The 20,753-nt window shown below is 39.4% G+C and overlaps 1 protein-coding gene across 1 annotated transcript in view; it reads left to right on the forward strand.

Annotated features, from left to right (window-relative positions):
* LOC104687998 (mucin-5AC) overlaps positions 1-18,164 on the forward strand; it is a 34,835-nt gene extending 16,671 nt beyond the window's left edge. Inside the window, 24 exon segments of the mRNA XM_039552941.1 lie at positions 38-166; positions 496-637; positions 2,057-2,100; positions 2,195-2,401; positions 3,251-4,536; positions 4,538-5,837; positions 6,012-6,235; positions 7,107-7,281; positions 7,458-7,708; positions 9,018-9,201; positions 9,607-9,805; positions 10,704-10,882; positions 11,110-11,179; positions 11,483-11,580; positions 11,928-11,959; positions 12,685-12,862; positions 13,535-13,639; positions 13,894-13,928; positions 14,303-14,425; positions 14,537-14,635; positions 15,289-15,417; positions 16,055-16,112; positions 16,718-16,823; positions 17,343-18,164. Of these exon segments, the coding sequence (XP_039408875.1) occupies positions 38-166; positions 496-637; positions 2,057-2,100; positions 2,195-2,401; positions 3,251-4,536; positions 4,538-5,837; positions 6,012-6,235; positions 7,107-7,281; positions 7,458-7,708; positions 9,018-9,201; positions 9,607-9,805; positions 10,704-10,882; positions 11,110-11,179; positions 11,483-11,580; positions 11,928-11,959; positions 12,685-12,862; positions 13,535-13,639; positions 13,894-13,928; positions 14,303-14,425; positions 14,537-14,635; positions 15,289-15,417; positions 16,055-16,112; positions 16,718-16,823; positions 17,343-17,562 (5,573 nt within the window). The 3' untranslated portion in view covers positions 17,563-18,164.
* The last annotated feature ends 2,589 nt before the right edge of the window (positions 18,165-20,753 follow it).

Consider the following 20,753-nt stretch of genomic DNA (forward strand, 5'->3'; position numbering starts at 1 on the left):
AACATCAAAGATATTTTTCTGACATTTTTTCTTCTAGCTCTGTTCTGTGATTACTACAATCCACAAGGGGAATGTGAGTGGCACTACAAGCCATGTGGAGCACCTTGTATGAAGACCTGCAATAATCCAAGTGGAAAATGCCTTCATGAGATGAGGGGTTTGGAAGGTAAACATAATATCAGATCTCTTCCTACTTGAAAGATTATGATGCAGTATGATGAACAAAATTTATATTAGTGTATGACATGTTTGCACTAGAAATTATAAGAAGAAATTTTCTAATTCGTATTGTATTCCCTAATGGATTATGTACTTGTTTGGAGTGAAGATGAGGACAAAATGCTCCAAAGCGTAATGTGCAATCAAAGGAATAGCAGTAAGAGGGTCTGAAATTCCACTTCCCATATGGGGCATTTTGGGAGAAGCAGATATGAGTGTAGAGTTATTTATACTTATGAAAGGCCTAGTGTCAACTTGACTCTCTTTTTATTTCAGGCTGCTATCCACAATGTCCAAAGAATAAGCCCTATTTTGATGAAGAAACCATGACTTGTGTTTCTAATTGTGGTTGTTATGAAGATGGAAAAAATTACAAACCCGGAATGGAGATGCCTTCAAAGCAGAACTGTGAATCATGGTAGGATTAGGAAATTTTTAAAAATTGAGTTTAAAAGTGTGGAACGTAATTCATCACACAGTAAATTTGTTGTTTACCAATGGCAGCTAGGCGAGTCAGAGGCTGATGAACAATGGCTCATTTTCTTCCCTTCACAGGAAATTAAATGATAACATGGTGAAGCATTTTATCATCAAGAGATTAATTTGCTACTTATTTTGTATATTTATTAAAGTACTTTGAAGTTATTATCATTATTATTAAATGAAGTGAAAACAAACTAAAATAATTTTAGTTAGGGAATAGTCTGAGAATTTTTAATAAGATATACCTAAACTACATTACAAGTTAGCAGCCAACTCATCTACATTGTTTTGAGCTTGTTTCTTTTATTGCACTGGTACTTGCATAGTTGCAACTGTCAGCATGTATTCTCATGCATTGCTGATGGCAAGTGCTGCTAAGCCTTCTGTAAGCCTTAAGTACAGAGTTAGCAAAACCAATTGTGAAGCAGTTGTCTTAAGAAACCTTTAAAGTAGCTACACTTAAATACGGTAAGCAGTACAATTTGAATAGCAAAAATCTTAAGTCAAAGCCCATTGGAGCTAAACCAACTTCTGTGGCAGGTTTTGTACTTCATAGACGCCTTTGCCTACATCATCTAGGCAAAGTTAACAGCATTAAATACTAAATTCTAATGCAAATGATTCATTACATTATTAAGTAACACAGCCTTTGGATAAATTCCAATAGTTCTTGAGCTATGCTGTATTTCTGAGAAGAAGCAAACCTTATTTTTTCATTAAAGTCTTAACACATTTTAAAATGCAGAAATGTACCTATATTTATATTGTCTGTGTCTAGCAGCACTAAACCTAACCCATTAAATGCAAATCTATATTTCAGTTTGTTCAGTGTATAGATGCCCTTATTCCCTGTAAATAAATACATCAAGATCCAGTTCTTAACAGATAATAGATAAATTGCCCTTAAAACCAGACTTATTCTTGCATATTTTGGAAGTCTAATGGAAATTCACTGTGTAGATTACCTCAACATCTGTGGTAGTGATCTGTTGTATATATCCTTTGGAATGTAAATGATACATTTACTGCACCTGCCCTTCCAAAAAATAAGTGGACTTATCGATGGGATAAGAATATTTCAAATCACCCATCTCACATCTTTTGCCTTGTTCCCAAAAGCACTGGTAGAGATGCTGCATGTTTTATATGCTGGCTCAAGGAAGAGCTACCTTTCTTGCCAGAGAAATATGTGAAGATACCTAGCCTGATTTTGTATGGCAAAACTGAATATCTAGGGTTATTTTACATTTAAACACACAATGAATAGCAAAGGATTGATAGAAGGAAAATTGAAACAAAAAAGTTATGTCACGAACCAATATGTCCACATTCATAATCTCCTTTTCTTTTTCAGCGAATGCACAATTCATGGCAAAAAATGCAGATATGATGAACATGGTATGTTGATGAAGTTGTTTCTATATAAATAAGACACATTTAAGGTACTCTGTGTTTCAGATAGCAAGGAATAACATCTTGTTTTGATCTACAGAATGCATCTGTATTTATGAGGGGCAGAAATACAACTACAACGATGTGATCTACAACACTACAGATGGAACAGGATGGTGTATTGTTGCAATCTGTGGTCCCAATGGAACGCTTCAAAGGTTTATCCATGAATGTCTAGTCTCAACATCACCCACAACAGCAACGACATTTCACTTCAGCTCTACACCACCTTCCACTACTTCCACAGGTATATCCTTTGTAGCCCATAAGAGTGTATTCTCTTGATTAGTGAGTAAAATATATTTTACAGTACTAAGTGGATTGCTCAGATATTGGCATTGAGATAAGGAAATTTTCATTTTTTAAATTCCTGTACAGCATCTTTCAGGTTGGGAATCTCTAGTTATTCTGGGCAAATGTTGTTTTAGGAAATCAGTATTCAGTATGAAATACATAAATTTTGAAATCACAGAAAATATCAGCATTGCTGGAATTCAGTAGCTATTTTCTATCTATTTCATAATGAGAGTTCACCTGCAAAAGCTCTTCAACCAGTTAATGGTTTCTTAAGATGAGAGCTAAAATAGAAAGAGTAGGGATGCTTGAAATAGAGGAGCAAAGACAGTGCAATGAGGAGTAAACTGATTTGGAAGAAAAAGGTAGCTACAGATCTTGATGCATATGCTAAGCATTACTCTTTCCACTGATTTCAATACATTCCAGTGAGACTTGTATATACTGCAGAAAGATACAACCAAAGGAAATACCCTGAACCAAATGCAAAACAAGTGAGACTTGTTTTTTTCCCAGAGTGTATAAATGAGACCCAAGCCTTATTTCAGCACCTTGTAACACATAATTAGTATTCTCTTTGAGGATGGCAGTTCCAAGCATGTCAGTACGTTAAATAGCTGGGTGATGGATTTTTGGTTCTACAACATACTAAATTATACATATAATAAACTGATGCACTACAGGGCCATAATGAAAGAAAAATTACATTAGGAAAATGGTCAGTCCATTTAAAATAACAAAACAAGATAGTATCTGCAGGAATTTATTCTTAGTTTTGTGATCTCTTCCTTTTTTCCTTCAGTGTCACCAACTACATCAGTATGTGTTCATGAAGTCTGTGAGTGGTCAGAATGGTATGACGGGAGTCTACAAACCCCTGGCTATGATGGGGGAGATTTTGAAACTTTTGATGATTTACGAGCAAAAGGTTATGAAGTCTGTAAAGCCCCACGGGCTGTAGAATGCAGAGCAGAAAAGTTTCCTGATATACCACTGAAAGACCTTGGCCAAAAAGTAGAATGCAGTACAACACAAGGGCTTATATGTTACAACAAGGATCAAATTTCAACAATGTGCAACAATTACGAAATCAGAATCCTCTGCTGTGTCTTTGTACCATGCTCATCAACAATGCCTTTCAGCACATCAACCCCGGTCACAACTCCAGCTACAACTCTGACAGAAACATCTACTGAAACAACATACTCAGTTACTACAACTTCTGAAAGTACAACATTCATGCATTCAACTACTGAAGAAACAACAACCACAACCAAAATGACAGCACCAGTCACCACATCTCCTTTAACAACTCCTCCTTGTTTTAAAGAAGAATGTTACTGGTCAAGATGGTATGATGTCAGTTACCCAGGATCAGGTTACAATGATGGAGATTTTGATACGATTGAAAACATTAAAAAAAAGGGGTACGAAGTCTGCGACAAGAGAGAGGATGTGGAATGCAGAGCAGTGAGGTTCCCTAATACACCATATCCTCTACTGGAGCAACACATAATGTGTAACAAAGAAGAAGGGTTAAAATGTTACAATAAAGATCAGCTGCCACCCATCTGCTATAATTATGAAATAAGATTTAAATGCTGCAGAAATAAAACAGTACCATGTGGAACAACCACTGAAAATCTTAGTACAACACCACAACCAACTACACTGCTTTCAAGTACATCATTCAGAACAGTATCAACGACACCATATCTCCAAACAAAACACAAGACAACAAGTAAATCAACAGTCCAACCAAAAACAGACTACATCCATACAAGAACAATATCAAAACCAACTACAAAACCTCACAAAGAAACAACTTCTACAATGATAAGCAGCACAACAGTAAAAACTACAACATACTCAAAAACCACCTGTGAACCTGAAGTGTGCAGCTGGAGCGAGTGGTTCGACGTCGACTTCCCCTCCTCGGGGCCCAACCAGGGAGACTTTGAAACCTACCAGCACATCCGCGCCGCCGGCAAGCGAGTCTGCCAGCAGCCAAAGCAGATCGAGTGCCGGGCAGAGGACTACCCCGACGTTGCCATCCAAGCGGTCGGACAGGTCGTGCAGTGGCGACGTCCACTTTGGACTGGTGTGCAAGAACGAGGACCAGACGGGCAAATTCAAGATGTGCCTCAACTACAAGATCCGCGTGCTCTGCTGCAGCCCCAACCACAACTGCGTAACCCCCACCCCCTCGACCACCACCAGCCCCACCACCAGCACCACGAGCACAACCGTGCCGTCCTCCACCACGGTGACCACCTCCACCTCCACGCCCTACATCTCCAGCACTACATCTCCCACCTCAACAGAAATCATCAGCACTTCCACCAGCACCACCAGCCCCACGCCAACGTCGCCTACCACATCCTCCACCACCACGCCCTCCGTCTCCACCCCCTGTGAACCCGAAGTGTGCAGCTGGAGCGAGTGGTTCGACGTCGACTTCCCCTCCTCGGGGCCCAACCAGGGAGACTTTGAAACCTACCAGCACATCCGCGCCGCCGGCAAGCGAGTCTGCCAGCAGCCAAAGCAGATCGAGTGCCGGGCAGAGGACTACCCCGACGTTGCCATCCAAGCGGTCGGACAGGTCGTGCAGTGCGACGTCCACTTTGGACTGGTGTGCAAGAACGAGGACCAGACGGGCAAATTCAAGATGTGCCTCAACTACAAGATCCGCGTGCTCTGCTGCAGCCCCAACCACAACTGCGTAACCCCCACCCCCTCGACCACCACCAGCCCCACCACCAGCACCACGAGCACAACCGTGCCGTCCTCCACCACGGTGACCACCTCCACCTCCACGCCCTACATCTCCAGCACTACATCTCCCACCTCAACAGAAATCATCAGCACTTCCACCAGCACCGCCAGCCCCACGCCAACGTCGCCTACCACATCCTCCACCACCACGCCCTCCGTCTCCACCCCCTGTGAACCCGAAGTGTGCAGCTGGAGCGAGTGGTTCGACGTCGACTTCCCCTCCTCGGGGCCCAACCAGGGAGACTTTGAAACCTACCAGCACATCCGCGCCGCCGGCAAGCGAGTCTGCCAGCAGCCAAAGCAGATCGAGTGCCGGGCAGAGGACTACCCCGACGTTGCCATCCAAGAGGTCGGACAGGTCGTGCAGTGCGACGTCCACTTTGGACTGGTGTGCAAGAACGAGGACCAGACGGGCAAATTCAAGATGTGCCTCAACTACAAGATCCGCGTGCTCTGCTGCAGCCCCAACTACAACTGCGTAACCCCCACTCCCTCGACCACTACCAGCACCTCCACCCTCATTACCCAAAGTGAACATTTCTTTACCACATCTCCGCCTCTTCCTTTATCTACTCCCTGTTTCTGCAAGATTGGTGATGCTGTTTTTTCACCCGGTTAGTTTATATGATTTTTAGCCTCTTTATTTATTTCCTATATCTCCCCTTTTTTTTTTCTCGCTTCCTTTTGTTTTTTACCTGGTTTTTTTTTTTTTTTTTTTTTTTTACTTTCTTCTATTAAAAGTGGTGTCTTCTTTTTTTAAATATTCATACATGTTACTTATTCCTCAGGTGACCTGATTTATAACAGAATGGATAGTGAAGGATGTCGGTTTTATGCCATCTGTAGCCCAACATGTAGTATTGAACGATACACTGTGAATTGTACCATCACTACTTCACCAGCCACTACATCGTCTGAGTGGTCTTCTGTAACAACATCAGTTCCTCTGCCTCCCACTTCTACAAGTGCTATTTTTCATGGTTGTGTTTCCACTATTTATCCTCCATTACAAGTATGTATTTTCTGTGTTATTTTTTGACTGTTGAAATAGTATCATTGTTTGGGTGGTACCAGATTGGAACAGTTTGCAGTGTTTAAACCTTACTTGTGCTGATTATCTTAGTTATTGTGCTAATGATGGGCAATATGTACGACACACTATTTGAATTTTCCTTTTTTGGAATTTCACTTTTTTATACTGATAAAGCAAGTTACAATATTCTTTTCTTGTTACTTTATTTTTAGTAAGAGTCTTTTTGATGCCTTGCATATGTAAGGTATCTTCTCACTGACACAATACAAGGAATTTTCTTGTGGATCTTATTTTTTCACTAAACAGAAGTGTTTAAGATACAGTGAAGGCTTGTGTCCTTTTCTGTTCTTCTGCCCTTTTATCTATATTTCTTCAAACTTTTTTTATTGTCATGTTCTCTGTTGACACATAGTATATACTATATAGGCTATACATAGCATAATGGAAATCACTTCCTGTAACCTAAACCTTATTCCCTCAAGCCCCAGAAGAGCTCCTCATGCATAAGAAAAAAGTGTAGTTAAGGTTTCCACCTTCTTTTAGCATTAAACGTATTAATCCTGTAGAGTATTGGCAACTTTTTGCTATCAGTGAATGTTTTCCTTTTGGTCTTTTTTTCAGATTTAGAAAACTAGGCATTTTATATCCCCCATAACATGGTCAGAATTTTGAATACCTCTAGTTGCCATTAGAAATCATTAGCACCACAAATTGAAGAGTAGTAACACATACTGATTTCCTTTCCAACACCACCATTGCTGGAAACACTATATCATAAATCTAAAAAGAGGCGTAAAGGTTATACCTGTTAGCAGAATTTTGTGACAAAAACTTTTTCTTCATTTTGCAGCCTGGAGAAAGATTCAAATTATCCAACTGTACAGAAGTCGTCTGTAATGGAGACAACGATATAAGTGTAGTACCGACATACTGCCCACCTGTAAAGGAAATTACCTGTGCAAACAAATATCCACCAGTGCTGGTACCTGATGAAAATGGATGCTGTTACCGATATGAGTGTCAATGTAAGCACCAATAGATTCAGGAATAACATTTTTGGGAAAAAAAGCCAAGCTTTACACAGATTATATGGGCATTTTCATTTCTTAGGGTTACTCTATAAATCGCAGTATCTTCAGTTTTTAAATTTTCTTCTACATAACTTCTCATCTTAATCTTCCAAATATTTTCTCTGTACCAGGTGTGTGTAGTGGATGGGGTGATCCTCATTACATTACTTTTGATGGAATCTATTATACCTTCCTTGAAAACTGCACTTATGTCCTGGTGAAACAGATTGTCCCTAGATATGACAACTTCCGTGTTTATATTGACAACTATTACTGCGATTCAAAAGATGGACTCTCCTGCCCTAAATCCATTATTATTTTCTACAAATCTGCAGAAGTGGTGCTGACTCGTCAACTCATGAATGATGTCATGACCAATGTGGTAAATTTTTTTTTCTATTTTCTGCAAAAAAGAAATAGGGTCTGTAAGCTTTACTGATGCTAGTGATGCTGAACTAGATAGTATGTTAGAATAGCAACATCATGGAGGTGATCAGGGCAGAGGGTATCATTAGCAGGAAAAAAAAATATTGCCCTGGATGCTAAGAACAAAATTCGTATTTCATGAAAACTGGTACATTGTGCCATTCACTTATGTAAACAAACACAGTTTTGAAGAAACACAAATGCAAATTTCAAGCAGGATTCTTCTCTTGAGGGGAAGATGGATATGTATCCCTTATCTGCTGGATGACTAAGGACTACTTTCTCTGCATAGGGAACTTCAGGCACCAAACAGCCCTGACATGATTCCCCCTTCAGTTTCCTACTGTGAAGAAAGGTATAGCTGAAGAAAATGGGGTGACTTAGACTGTCACTTCACCTTCATGACCCAAAATAGTGTTGGCAAACCAGTGGAAATGAAAAGTCAGTCCCACTCCCACACTGGAGAATCTATGAGTTGATTAGAGAATCTATAGAAAGGGAGAAAAGTTTGTCAGAATAGGCACTCTCGTCTTACAGTGCCAGGCCAAACTCTCAGTCAGAAAGGCATGTTGGTTCCAGTGATTCCCTGTGAAGGAAACAGTAACTGACAATTTTAATTCATGCTTTAACCCAATTCCATGAGAAGAGAGTTGCAGAATAACTTCTGACAAAAAAAAAAATTATGCATATATGTTTACCTTTATTAGATCATATAAGATACTGGCTACAAATTGAAATGATAAACAAATAAATATGATCACTACATAAAACTGGCATTAATGACATCTGACTTCATTTTGAATTCAGACAGCTCTTCCAATGCCAATTACTATGTAATATAGGGATGGTGTGATTATCTGGCACAGTCATTACATAATAATGGCAGGGATGTTTCTGTACCTAAAGAAAACTACCACCCATTTTCATACAAAAAATGTTTCCAATACACATAATCATGAGGGATACAAAGAAAATACTTGGATTTATGTGCATAGAATACTATGCATTAGCATATAATCAGCACAACCACAGTATGTAGAGGCCACTTAGATTATTATTGCATTTTAGCAATATAGCGATAACAAACCAAGATATCAATGCAAATAAATGCTGCCATTGAGATGCCAATGGGCATTGGATGTGAGGCACAACAATATGGAGTTATGCCTAATTATGAAGATTAGAAAATATTTAAACAGTCAGGCAGAAGCAGTGCTTATTCTGAAGTGGTGTTTTGTTTTGTTTTTTTTTAACTCTGCATTCAGATGTACTTCAACAAAAAGATTGTTGAACCAGGCTTCAAAAAAGATGGCATTTCTTTCTCCACTCTTGGCATCAATATGATTGTTGAAATAGAAGAAATTGGTGCTGTCATCACCTTTAGTGGTCTGATTTTCTCTGTGAAACTCCCACACAGCAAATTTGGCAACAACACTGAAGGACAATGTGGTAAGAAGAATATACAGATTGGAGGGAGTTCTCTTTCCCCACCCATATCTTGGTTATGCTCACTCACTCCAGCTATGCAGTCTCACAACTGACAGAAATTTTTAAACAGCAGTAAATGGAAATGAGTACATTTCTGCTCTAACTTCTGTAGGATGTCAAAAGTTCATTATTTCAGCAACCAAACAGTTTGGGTTTTTGTTTTTTTATTTTTTTGCTTTGGGGCTGGGGTTTTATATTTGTTTGTTTTTCCATAACCTAAAGTTCATATAACTAGAGAAAGCGCTCCCTATGAAGCAAGGCAAAATATGCATTTCATGAGCACATCACATCTAAACTTATCAGCACAGGAATGTATTGTACATCTCTGATGTGGCTTATGAGACTTACCTAGCTTGTCTCTTCCAGGAACATGTACAAATAATAAAGCAGATGAATGCCGCTTGCCAAGTGGTAAGATCATTTCCTCCTGTCCCCAAATGGCTCATCACTGGATTGTTGACAACAACAAGACATGCCATGGAGTACCAGTACCACCAGTTATAACCACACCTCCACCAAAGCCACAATGTCAAACACCTCCGCTCTGCAAACTTATCTTGAGCAAGTAAGAAAACAAATTCATTTTTTCTAGGCAAAACTGTCTCAGTATCTTACAAGAAGAATAACAGCTATAGCCTTAGCATGTGATAATAGCTGAAAATGTCAGCTTAATGACCAAATATATATAGTAGAAGGCCTTTGCAAAAGAAACTACTCTGCCTTAATGACTTGCATGCCAAAGATAACTGAGCAAGGGGAGGTAAAGTCAGAAAATCAGGGATGCAGCAAGCACTAAAATCAATACTCCCTGGATGCAGTACTTCCAGAGTATGCTCATTAAGCAAAGACTGAACTCTAAATTTGAAGTGGGCTTTCAGTACAAACCATTGAGAACCTAGTTACCAAATAGGTGAAAAGAGGAGATGCAAGCAGCCAAGAAATGTCCTTCATTCTTTGTACATTTTACCTAAAACATGGAGTTCCAAAAGTGCAAAGGCTTGTTTCCTGAAGTATTTCCTATGCCTGTGTAGGCTGACAAAAGCTTTTTTCAGATGAGTTACTTATAAAGGCCCTCTTATACATGCTTTCTGTAGTATCAAGTAAGTTTGGAGCTATTTTATGTACGAATTTTCTATCTCTACTTTTTTCATTCCTTTTTTCTCAGTCTGGTGCAGTTGCCTTTCACACTAAATTTCTGGTGTCAAACTGTAAAAAGTTGTGTACACATACAGAAATACTAAAACCATTAACCTCTTTAGAAAAAAAAAAGGCACTTTAGATTTCTTAATCTTTCCTGAGTATCTCCCAGCTTATTACCCATTCCTAGGGTTTTGTTTCTCATTATACCTTCCTTTCTGAAGCAGAGTCACATGCTATTAACTGGAAAGTGTTGTCTGATAGGAACAGACTTTATATAATGGCTCATTAATATAGAAGGGGGTTGCTTTCTTTACTGTCTGCAGGATTTTTGCAGCATGTCATACTGTGATACCACCAGAACCATTTTTCAAAGGCTGTGTTTTTGATGGATGTCGCATAGATGATGAATCCATGCAGTGTTCCAGTTTGGAGATATATGCTACAGAGTGTGCTGCTAGAGGTGTCTGCATTGACTGGAGAGGAAAGACCAACAATACATGCTGTGAGTATTGCAGGACTCAAAATGCGTGTGATAAATTGTAGAAATTAGTGATTTATTCATTAAATACTTCTTATATCTAATACCTGGTTACTGTCTACAAAAATCCAGTGGGGTCCTCTCTCATAGAAGCTGCAGATGAAGAAGGCAAAGCTGTAGTCACTTTTGCTGAAGAAAATGCATCTAACTGTCAATTTTTAATCTTTTTTTTTTTGTCTTTTTCCATATAGCATTCAGCTGTCCATCAAGCTTGGTATACAAGCCATGTGGGCCCATTAATCCAGTTACCTGTGACCAAAGGTATGGAAAAACAAAAAAAACCCATGCTGAAACACCTGCTTATATTTTTCTCTTTTTTTATTCTATTACTATCTATCTACTTTCCTCATAAATTTGAGTTATTTCATAATGAAATGTGTTGCAAATTTCACTAATTTATTCAAGATTTATAAAGACCAATCAGTTCTACGAACATGTGCTTCCTGTTGCCCTTCAGAAAGCGCAAATGTTTTGTATCTCACATATCTGACATGATATGGTGCTCTGTCCTCTGCCTCACCACAGAAGTATTGTACTCAAGCACCTATATTCTTGCCATTCCAGCTATGAGCATCCTAGCTATGGAATAACTGAAGGCTGTTTCTGTCCTGAAGGAATGACACTCTTGCGTGCAGAGAGCAACATCTGTGTCTCTGAGTGTTGTAAGTAATCCATAGCTAGTTTGGGGAATAAATAGAGATCAGGGTTGTTAATCAGGAGGCCTGAGTTCTATTGTCATCTTCTACGTGGTCAGACCATTGCAAATCAGCCTCTTTAAGCATCCTCAACTAAAAATTGAATAATAATCAATATTACCTTTTTTCCCATCATCCTCCTTACGAGAGACCCACCAAGATGGTAGAACTCTACAGTTCAGCAAAATTAGTCTCCATACTCATTTTATTGTTAGATTTATCTTCACAGTATTTCTGTTTGAAACTGCACATAGGTACTACTTTGTCAGTTTTCAGTGGCGTAAATACCCATTCGTTTGTTTTTTTCTTTCCAGTCTGCAGGGAACCAAATGGAATGTCTAGATGGGTGAGTATCAATCCGTGTGGCTTAATGAGCACAGACAAGTGAAACAAGAGGATGTTTAGTGTTCCACTAAACCAAAGCTTTGTCACAAATGTTTGTTCACTTTCAGTCTTAAAAATAATGAGTGTTAGAGCACCCCTAAGGAATTTAACAGTAAGTGATAAAATATTCTTTCAATGACCTCACATACAGAAAAAAACCCTTTAAAAAAGAGAGAATGAGAGAGATGGTAGTAGTGGAAGTTAGGCAGATATGCTTATTTTATTTTCACAAATTTGGCTCACTAAAGTTACTAGAAATGAAGGGAGAGATGAATAACAAAGTTTACCTGTTGCTTATCATGTTCATGGTCTGCATTCTTAGTTCCTCAGCTGCATAGAAACCAGAAACCTAATGTGAAAATGAGTATATCATATGATAATTTCTTATTCAAAAATGGATGCAAGACTCCATCACTTCTCCTTTAGAACTCCTGTAACTCTCATACTAACACTATTAACAAATAGAAAGTAAGAGCTTTTTGAACTCAGAACCTTTAGTGGCCTCCAGTATCTTCCCCCAATAAGCAGTTTGAGGGTCTCTTATAAAATCTAAAATATGAAAAAGCTGATATTATCAGTTATCACTATATCCGTGAATACGTCAAATAGAAGCAAATAAAGTTATTTTGGTTTGATTTGTCTTTAATTTTTTTCTTTCCTTTGCCTATGTTTTTCTTTTTTATTTAGCCAGGAGAAAAATGGACAAAAGATTGCCAGGAATGTGTCTGTGACAAAAATACTCTTAAGGTGAAGTGTACAAAACACAAATGTCCTCCAGCACAGCAAGTATTTTGTGAAGAACCAGGTTACATGCCTGTTCAGATACCGATACCAGAAGATCCATGCTGTACTAGGACTGAGTGCTGTAAGTGCTGTCTTAGTTCTTTATCATGGGGAATATGCTGTATTAATTTTAGGAAACTTCAGCAATCATTTCTCATTTTTTGATACTTTGCATTGATGTCATAATACTTTTCTCCCTCATCCCACTTTTTAAAGCCTTCTTGCTGCAGAGCATATACTAAATGCCTGAAGATAACAAATACAAAGATTAAAAGATTTTATATAGTTAGACACAGAAAAGTAACTGAACATCTGTGATTTAACATTGAAAGCCTTTAATACTTCCACTATCTGAAACAATATACAAAAACCATTCAAAACATTTTCTATTTCAAAGACCAGTATTAAGAAAACTATCTTAACTTTAAAAAAATAGTCCTGTATATTTAAAAGTTGCTCAAGAAAGTTCTAGAATCACTGAAAGTCATCAGATTTCCCCATTGGTACAAATTTCTCTTTGGAATGATCTCTTTCCAACAATTACCACTCTGTTCCAGTGTTTTGTTTTACAAAGGTTATGGGAAAGCCCATTCACATCGAAAACACCTGGGCACATAGCTTGAATTAGTCATTAAACTATCTTGTGTAAACACCATATTTACTCCATGGGAAAACTTCAGAAGTTCATTTAAAACAAAACTGCTTTAATTAAAAATTCTGAGCTTAATATTTTCTATATTCTTACTTGAAACAGACTGCAACACAAGCCTCTGCCCTGACATCATACCCCAGTGCTTAGAGGGACAGGAAATAATCACAATAATGCAGCCTGGAAGCTGCTGTCCTATCTTTGAATGCAGTAAGTACTGTGCACCCTCTTCATGTACTATTTACTGCTGTATTTTTCTAAGTTACAAAAACCTTATAAGAGAGATGCAAATTATCTGTATTACCATATTGGGCCTTGTCGTGAATGAGTGTTTTAAGGCCACTGCCACAGGCCTACAAAACTGGTTTTTGGGGGGTTTTTTTGTAGCTACAAAGCTACAAATGAGAAGTTTTTTCATGCATTTCTGCCTCTTAAAACTTACACCTCCTTCTTCCTTCTTGCAGGAAAGGGCTGTGTAGTCAACGGAACCTATTATGCAGTAAGTACACAGAGTTGCTCACTATAAAAATACACCTTCACATAGTTCACAGTGCAGTGTTTTTGAGACACCTATCATGGTCCATATTTTGTAGGAAGGCCTGAGATAAAACATTATTCATTATTTAACCAGAGTTAGCACATCAACATCCTCTGTACAAGCAAAAGCATTTTCTGCTTTCCTTTCTATATGAGCAGAATTTTATTCCAAAATTGGTATCACCAAACCAGAAACTCAGCTTAAATAAAACAACCAAAATTGTATTTATGGATAGCTTAACCTATACATAGGTCACCTTTGTATTGTCTGTGACATGCATACATAGAGCAACTTGTTTTTACTGGCTAATAATGGGTTTTTCCAACTTCCTGTAGCCTGGAGCTGCCATTCCATCAGGCCCCTGTGAAGAATGTACCTGCTCTGAATCCTCTCCCTCAAGGCCTCACCACACTCTGGTCACGTGCGAGCCTGTCATCTGTGACACGTACTGCCCGCTGGTGAGTGCTATTCTGCTGTCAGAAACTCCTACCCCACTCAGCTCAAATAATTACTAGTTAGGATCAGTGACCTGACTCAATGCCATTGTCTCTCTACTTCTTTCAAAACAGGGCTATAAATATACAGTGGAACCTGGACAGTGCTGTGGCACCTGCAAGGCAGCGGCTTGTGTAGTGACTGTGGGAGACAACATTACACATGTGCTCCATGTAACTACCCCGGTTTAGTTCACTTTTGGGGAACTCTACTAGTCTTTCATTCTTTCCTCTCCTTCTATTTGTCACATTTATTTCTTCCATCTTTTCTCATATTAGACAAATGCTTACTCAGGCAGGGACTGGACTGTCTCCACACAGCTTAAACAATACCTTGTGCCACAAAACACCAGTACTGAGCCTTCTGGAAGCAACTGTTGCATGATACTGAACAATGGCTTTCAGAAATCAACATAGGAAAATACACAGGTGAAAGCAATGCACTTCTGTTTGCCTCCAGTTCTGAAACTGTAGCACCCATTTTGCTCAAAAGATAATTTTATCTGTGGAAGCATTTTGACACATCCATAAATTGTAATGACAAAACCATTGAAATGCAAATTATTCTTTGCAAATGAGTCCAGGTACGTACCCTATTCACACAAAAAGCACATCTATATCCAGATAAAAATAAACCCTCTTCACTTGGTTAATAAAAACCACTTAATGGCAGTATGATAATATGGCAAATAAGTATCAGCTGAAATTCAAGGAAGTTGTTTGGAATAATCAAACTACTATACACAGCAAAAATAAGACATTGGGGGGGTTTTGTTTCATTTTTATATAAGAAGATTTTAATCTGCTTTAATTTTGACTACTTTCAGGAAGGAGAATACTGGAACCCATCTGGTGATAACTGTACTGTTTACACATGTGAAAAACATGCTGACCAGTTCATTCAAGTCCTCAAAGAGACAAACTGTCCTGCCATTAACCTCGATGAGTGTGATCCAGTAAGTACTGCTCTACCAGTTCTCATATTTGGAAAGGTTGCAGTGCCTAACACCAGTGATAGAAGGATCATCGTGTGCAAGGAAAATAACTAGCAGAAGCATCATGCAGGAAGTAGCTCTCCTTTTATCCTCTCAGAACCTGGTCCCAGTCAAATTTTATCTCAGAAAAGCAACTCAAAATGAGTGATACATCAATCCTCACTGAGTATTGGACATTAGAGAAAAGGATACAGCATAATATTTTGGACTCCTAAAAGTGTCAAGTGACCTAGAAGCAAAAACCAGGCTCTGGCAAGTCAGTTACTTCATTAATTGTGATACCCTGTCTGTTACAATCCTTCACCTGTACTGACTTTGGTCACAATATTTTACCCTACATGTGCCACAAGCTTTATTGCTTGCTGGCATTATACTACTGAATTGAGGGGTTTCCTCCATTTCAACTTTCAAATAACTCTTACTACTTACTAATATTAGTGACGTGTCCTTAATATTTAGCCTTGCTTGGAATTAGATTCCATGTCAATACAAAAAAATCCAGTGTCTTTGGTGCCAGAGAAAATTAGGAAGCAGGGAAAGTCTGCTTTAGTATGCAGATATGATACCTGAGTTATCTTTTTATGTTTTCCCACTTAAGGATGATGTCAGATTATCTGAAGATGGCTGCTGTTTAGTGTGCCAAAGAATACCGAAACGTAAGTAATTATGATTTTGTTAAAAGTATTGATTATATGTGCTTTAGTAGGTATATTAGCCCATTTTGCACAATGGGTGCATAGACAGAAGAGATGAGCTGACCAGATTTGGGTTCACTGCTTCACTGGGGTAAAAAAGGAAACAGGTGGAAAAGAAAGGAACAGAACATTTCCAGTATGCATTTTAGGTCCTTGAGAAACAGATGGTGAACTTTCCCATCCCGTGCTGTTGAATTCTGGCTTTTATGTGGGAGGGTGAGGGCTATGACTCTTCTCCAATTTCCATAGATGCATCCTCTTTAAGGAGGAAAGGGAAGCCAGTTCTGGGAGATGGGTGTGATTTGAGCAGTTGCCACAGTACTGCTCTTTATTTCTGCATCCTGTACCAAGTTGCATAAGAAAAAGGGAAAGTTTCATCCACTGATAACACAAACAGCAAGAGCCTTCATTTGGCTCTCAACAATTAAAAGAAAAATGCGCTGTGACTGAATTTCCTACTTCAGCTCCATCCACCTTAGTTTTTGGTTACAAACTATCATACACATCTATCTATTTATATGCACATGTATTTTAACCTATTCTCCTTTGCTTTGTGATGACCTCAGTTTGTAAGAAGCACAATACTACCACTGTCATCAACTATAATGGCTGTGTATCTCCTGCACCTGTTGAGATAACATACTGTGAAGGTAGCTGTGATGCTTACTCACGGTAAGTGGCATAAAAGATAATTGTGGCCTCTTGTCTTCTGCTCTTTACACCAGTTACATCAAGCAAATCACAGGTGGTTTTTCTGGTGTGTCCAACATCCACTCAGTCAACTGTTTCCATTGTGTTAATTAACTTGATGTTGTACTAGCTTGATTACCTCAAGATTCACAGTGTTTAACAGCCTGTTCAGTGTCAGTGAATAGACACAAATTTTGATTTTGCCCGTTTAAAACTGAGGTTATTTTTTTCTCATTATGCTCTCACTGGACTGGCTCACTATGTGATCTGGATTAATTCTTTTACTTTTTCTGTGCCTTAATGAAGACTTAGAGTCATCAATTTTTACAATGAGGAGCAATTTAGCTATATTTTGCCACGATACTGTAAGAATGGTAATATTGAGTAATAGTCCCACATGCAAGCACACAACTTGTGGTTATGTTTTGTAATGGGTGGGAGGGGCAGTGTTATTTCTCACATAAACTCTGAATCTCTCTCTTTCATTGGTTTTTCAATCAGATATTCTCAAACTACAAACACAATGGTGCACAAATGCTCGTGTTGTCAGGAAATCAAGACCAGCAAAAGAAAGGTGACTCTGACATGCAGTGATGGGACCTCCCTTGATCACTCCTACACCTATGTGGAGAAATGTAGCTGTGTGGATGCTGAGTGCATCACCCAGCAGGAGACACAGCAGATAAAGACCTCTCAGGAACAAGCGAATGTCAAAAATTAGAACTAGGAAGAAGCCCTCAAAAAAGGGCTGAGCATAAGACTAAATAAAGAAACTTCAAAAAATACAAAAGTGTCAAGAGCAGCTAAAATTTTGGATGAACAGATGATATTTTCTGCATAAATCCCCACTATGTCTGTCTATAGAATTTCAGTTTTCATTATCAGTATATCTCTCATTTTTTTTTGTCTTTTCTTTTACACCTTGAGTGTAAAAGGAGAAGGTCATCTTGACATTTTCTGTTTGTTTGTCTTCTGAGAAGTTCTGGACTTCTAATAACATTTTCATTCCAGTTCACTGCGAAAAATCAAAAGACAAATCCACAAAACAAACAAAACCCAAGGAAAACTGTACCTCTCTGCTTCTATATATTTCTTTTTGTGTTGAGGAAAACTTAGACTGTAGAAAGCTGTATCTTTTCAAAAGTATAAACTTCACTATTTTGAACTATTTATGATGGACATACTTCCCTACATGTTTTTGTGAGGAAAAGGAAAAAATCCTATTATGAGAAGCTGCTGCACACTACTTTTTGTTTACATAACACCATCAGCATAGTAGCTGTATGAAAATATGGATTTTTTTATTTTATGTGGTTAACTGTTTACAGAAGAAATATATATATATATATATATATATATGCCAACACAGGCATATGAAGGATTTTTTTAAACAGAAGTATAATAATAATAATAATAATTATAACAATAAATGTAAATTCTTTACTAGGAAGCTTTAAAAAGTTGAACCACTCCTATTTATTATTTTTTTTGGAAACTGATTTTTTTGGGTCATTTCTTTCAGAATTAATGTTATCCTATTTCTTAGTCATGTTGTCTGGGTATGGTATATTTTCTTTTGTTTTTGAATATTATTTTATTTTTATCCCTTATGAAACAAAAAAGCAATTATGATTAATAAATTTTGAGCATTTCACAGCATGTCTGCTTTGACTCTTGAGTGAATCCCTTGTGTGAGAGTTGCTGGCTCCATAAAACATAGTTCCAGGTCAAAAGTCAATGTAGGCTGTGGTACCTAACCCCCTATAGCATTTTGATACTGCTTTGAATGAAAAGCATTCAAAAGCAAACACTTGGGAGTGTTCCAAGCACATCACTTCAGCTGCTATCAATTAGTAGGCAGTTCAGGAAGGGGGTACTGTTGCAGAGGGGATTTCTGCAACATGCATAAGACAGCGCGGCCCGTGAAAAAATATAAGGACTGATGCGTGGTAGATGTTTTTCAGAGATGTTTATTTCTCCAGCCACATGGCTGGGGACTGCCAAAGAACTGTGGCAATCACCAGACCAGCAGGGTCCTTCCTGGGCAGGGGAGCACAAAACAACCAATGGGGAATGAGATTAACTAGGGAGTAGGGAAACCCCGTGCCTCCACCCCAGGGTCCCCCTCCCCTGGACCCCATGCTAGGGGCGAGGAACCCCAACACTTCCCCCTTTTATCTTAACAAAAAGAGATTTAAAACTTAACATTGAAAACAACTGTATAAACATAAGATAACAAGAATAATTTCAAAAGAAAACAAGCTACCCTCCTGAGTCTCTAAATGTCCAAACAGATTTTTTTTCTGGAACATCTTAAGGTTGGCAGAAGGGAGGCCAGACTCTCTGAGCATGCTTTGTGGGGAAACTGAGGCAGGAGAGGGTTTCTTCCATTTGTACCTGTTGGAACTCTAAAAAAAATAGTTAATTTCTTCCCTCCCCTTTTTCATCCCCCCTCGCATCGGAGTTGTGGGAAAGGGAATTGTATAGGGAAGCCATGGGGTGAAAAATGGATTAGGGATAAATTGCAGATGGGGTTAACTTAGGAAAGGGTTCATATTGGGTAGGGTAAAAGGGGAAAGTAGGCTGCAGGTAGGGAAGTTGCTGGATGGATATTGTTTATAATTTTGTGCATAATGGCTGCCTTTGACTGGAATACCCCAGGCCCTGTCACGTGGGCCGCCTGTGGGCCTTTTCTTCCTTGGACAATATCTAATTGTACAACTTCTCCATCTCCTACACTTTGGAGGTATTTTTCAGGCCTATTCCTTTTAATGGCAGTTCTATGGATGAATACATCTTCCTGGTTGTCACATCCATAGTTGGTTTTGACATTGTACCATTTCACAGTTCCTGTGATGTTCGTAGCTAAAACTTCTATTACGTGCTTGTGTCTGTGTCGTGGCTGCTGGTCCTGCGCAGCCACTGCTCGCCGACTCCAACGTCTCAGTCAGACCCCCACGTTGCTGCTGCTCCACGCCCTCCGAGCGGCACTGCTTCGGCTCGGTGCTGTGCTGCGCGGCTTCTCGTGTCGCTGTGGAAACCGCCGCTTCTCTCTCTACAGAGCTCTCTGAGCCGTGTGCTCGAGCGGGTTCCACGCTGACCCGGTTCCTGGCTGCTCGCAGGGGCCGCCTCTCTGCTGCACGTGGCCCACGGAACCCGCGCCTGCGGCGTCGCTCCCTCACTCGCAGTCGCTGCAGCAGGGACCCCGAGACAGGGATGGGGTCCGCGATAAGGCGCGCTCCCGAGGGGGCCGGGCGCATCCAGCAGGCACCTCCGGCACGGGTAGAGGAACCCTGTGGCTGCAGTCACGCTCCTGGGATGGCCGCCGCGCAGTCTCAGCCGTGTGATGACGGTCATCTTCCACCACAGAGGTAATGGGACCATGCAAATGCTCCTGAAGAGCTTCACTGATTACAGGAGATGCACAGAGAAGTTCTATCACTAGTGCATGTTTTGATTGAGCTATTATCTCACCCAAGATCTCAGACCAAAAATTCAAGTTACCAATTCCAGGAGGATTAATATCAAAAAGTAAGTCTCAAGAAATATCAAAGAAATTTTTGAAAAGCCAGTCAAAAAGATGTTCTAGATCTCCCGGGAGCAAGTTTCCTGTTTTGTTGTGCCAGGGTTCCTTTAACTTGTAGATACATTTCTTTCTGCAGCTTAGACAGCCACATTTCCCACGATTCCTCCATAGTCCAGAGAGAACAGCCAAGCCAAGGCGAGAAGAGAGATCTTGAGTGTTTTTTACTCACGAATTTTCGGGGATCTTCAGAAGTTTAGTTATTTCACAGGCACTGTCTCCAAGGGATTGTTATGCCCACATTCTCCACCATTGTTGCAGTGGGGATTTTTGTAACATGCGTAAGACAGCAAGGCCCATGAAAAAATACAAGGACCAATTCTTGATAG

The sequence above is a fragment of the Corvus cornix genome, chromosome 5 (assembly GCF_000738735.6).
Source record: "Corvus cornix cornix isolate S_Up_H32 chromosome 5, ASM73873v5, whole genome shotgun sequence".
In the NCBI taxonomy this organism is placed as follows: Eukaryota; Metazoa; Chordata; class Aves; order Passeriformes; family Corvidae; genus Corvus; species Corvus cornix.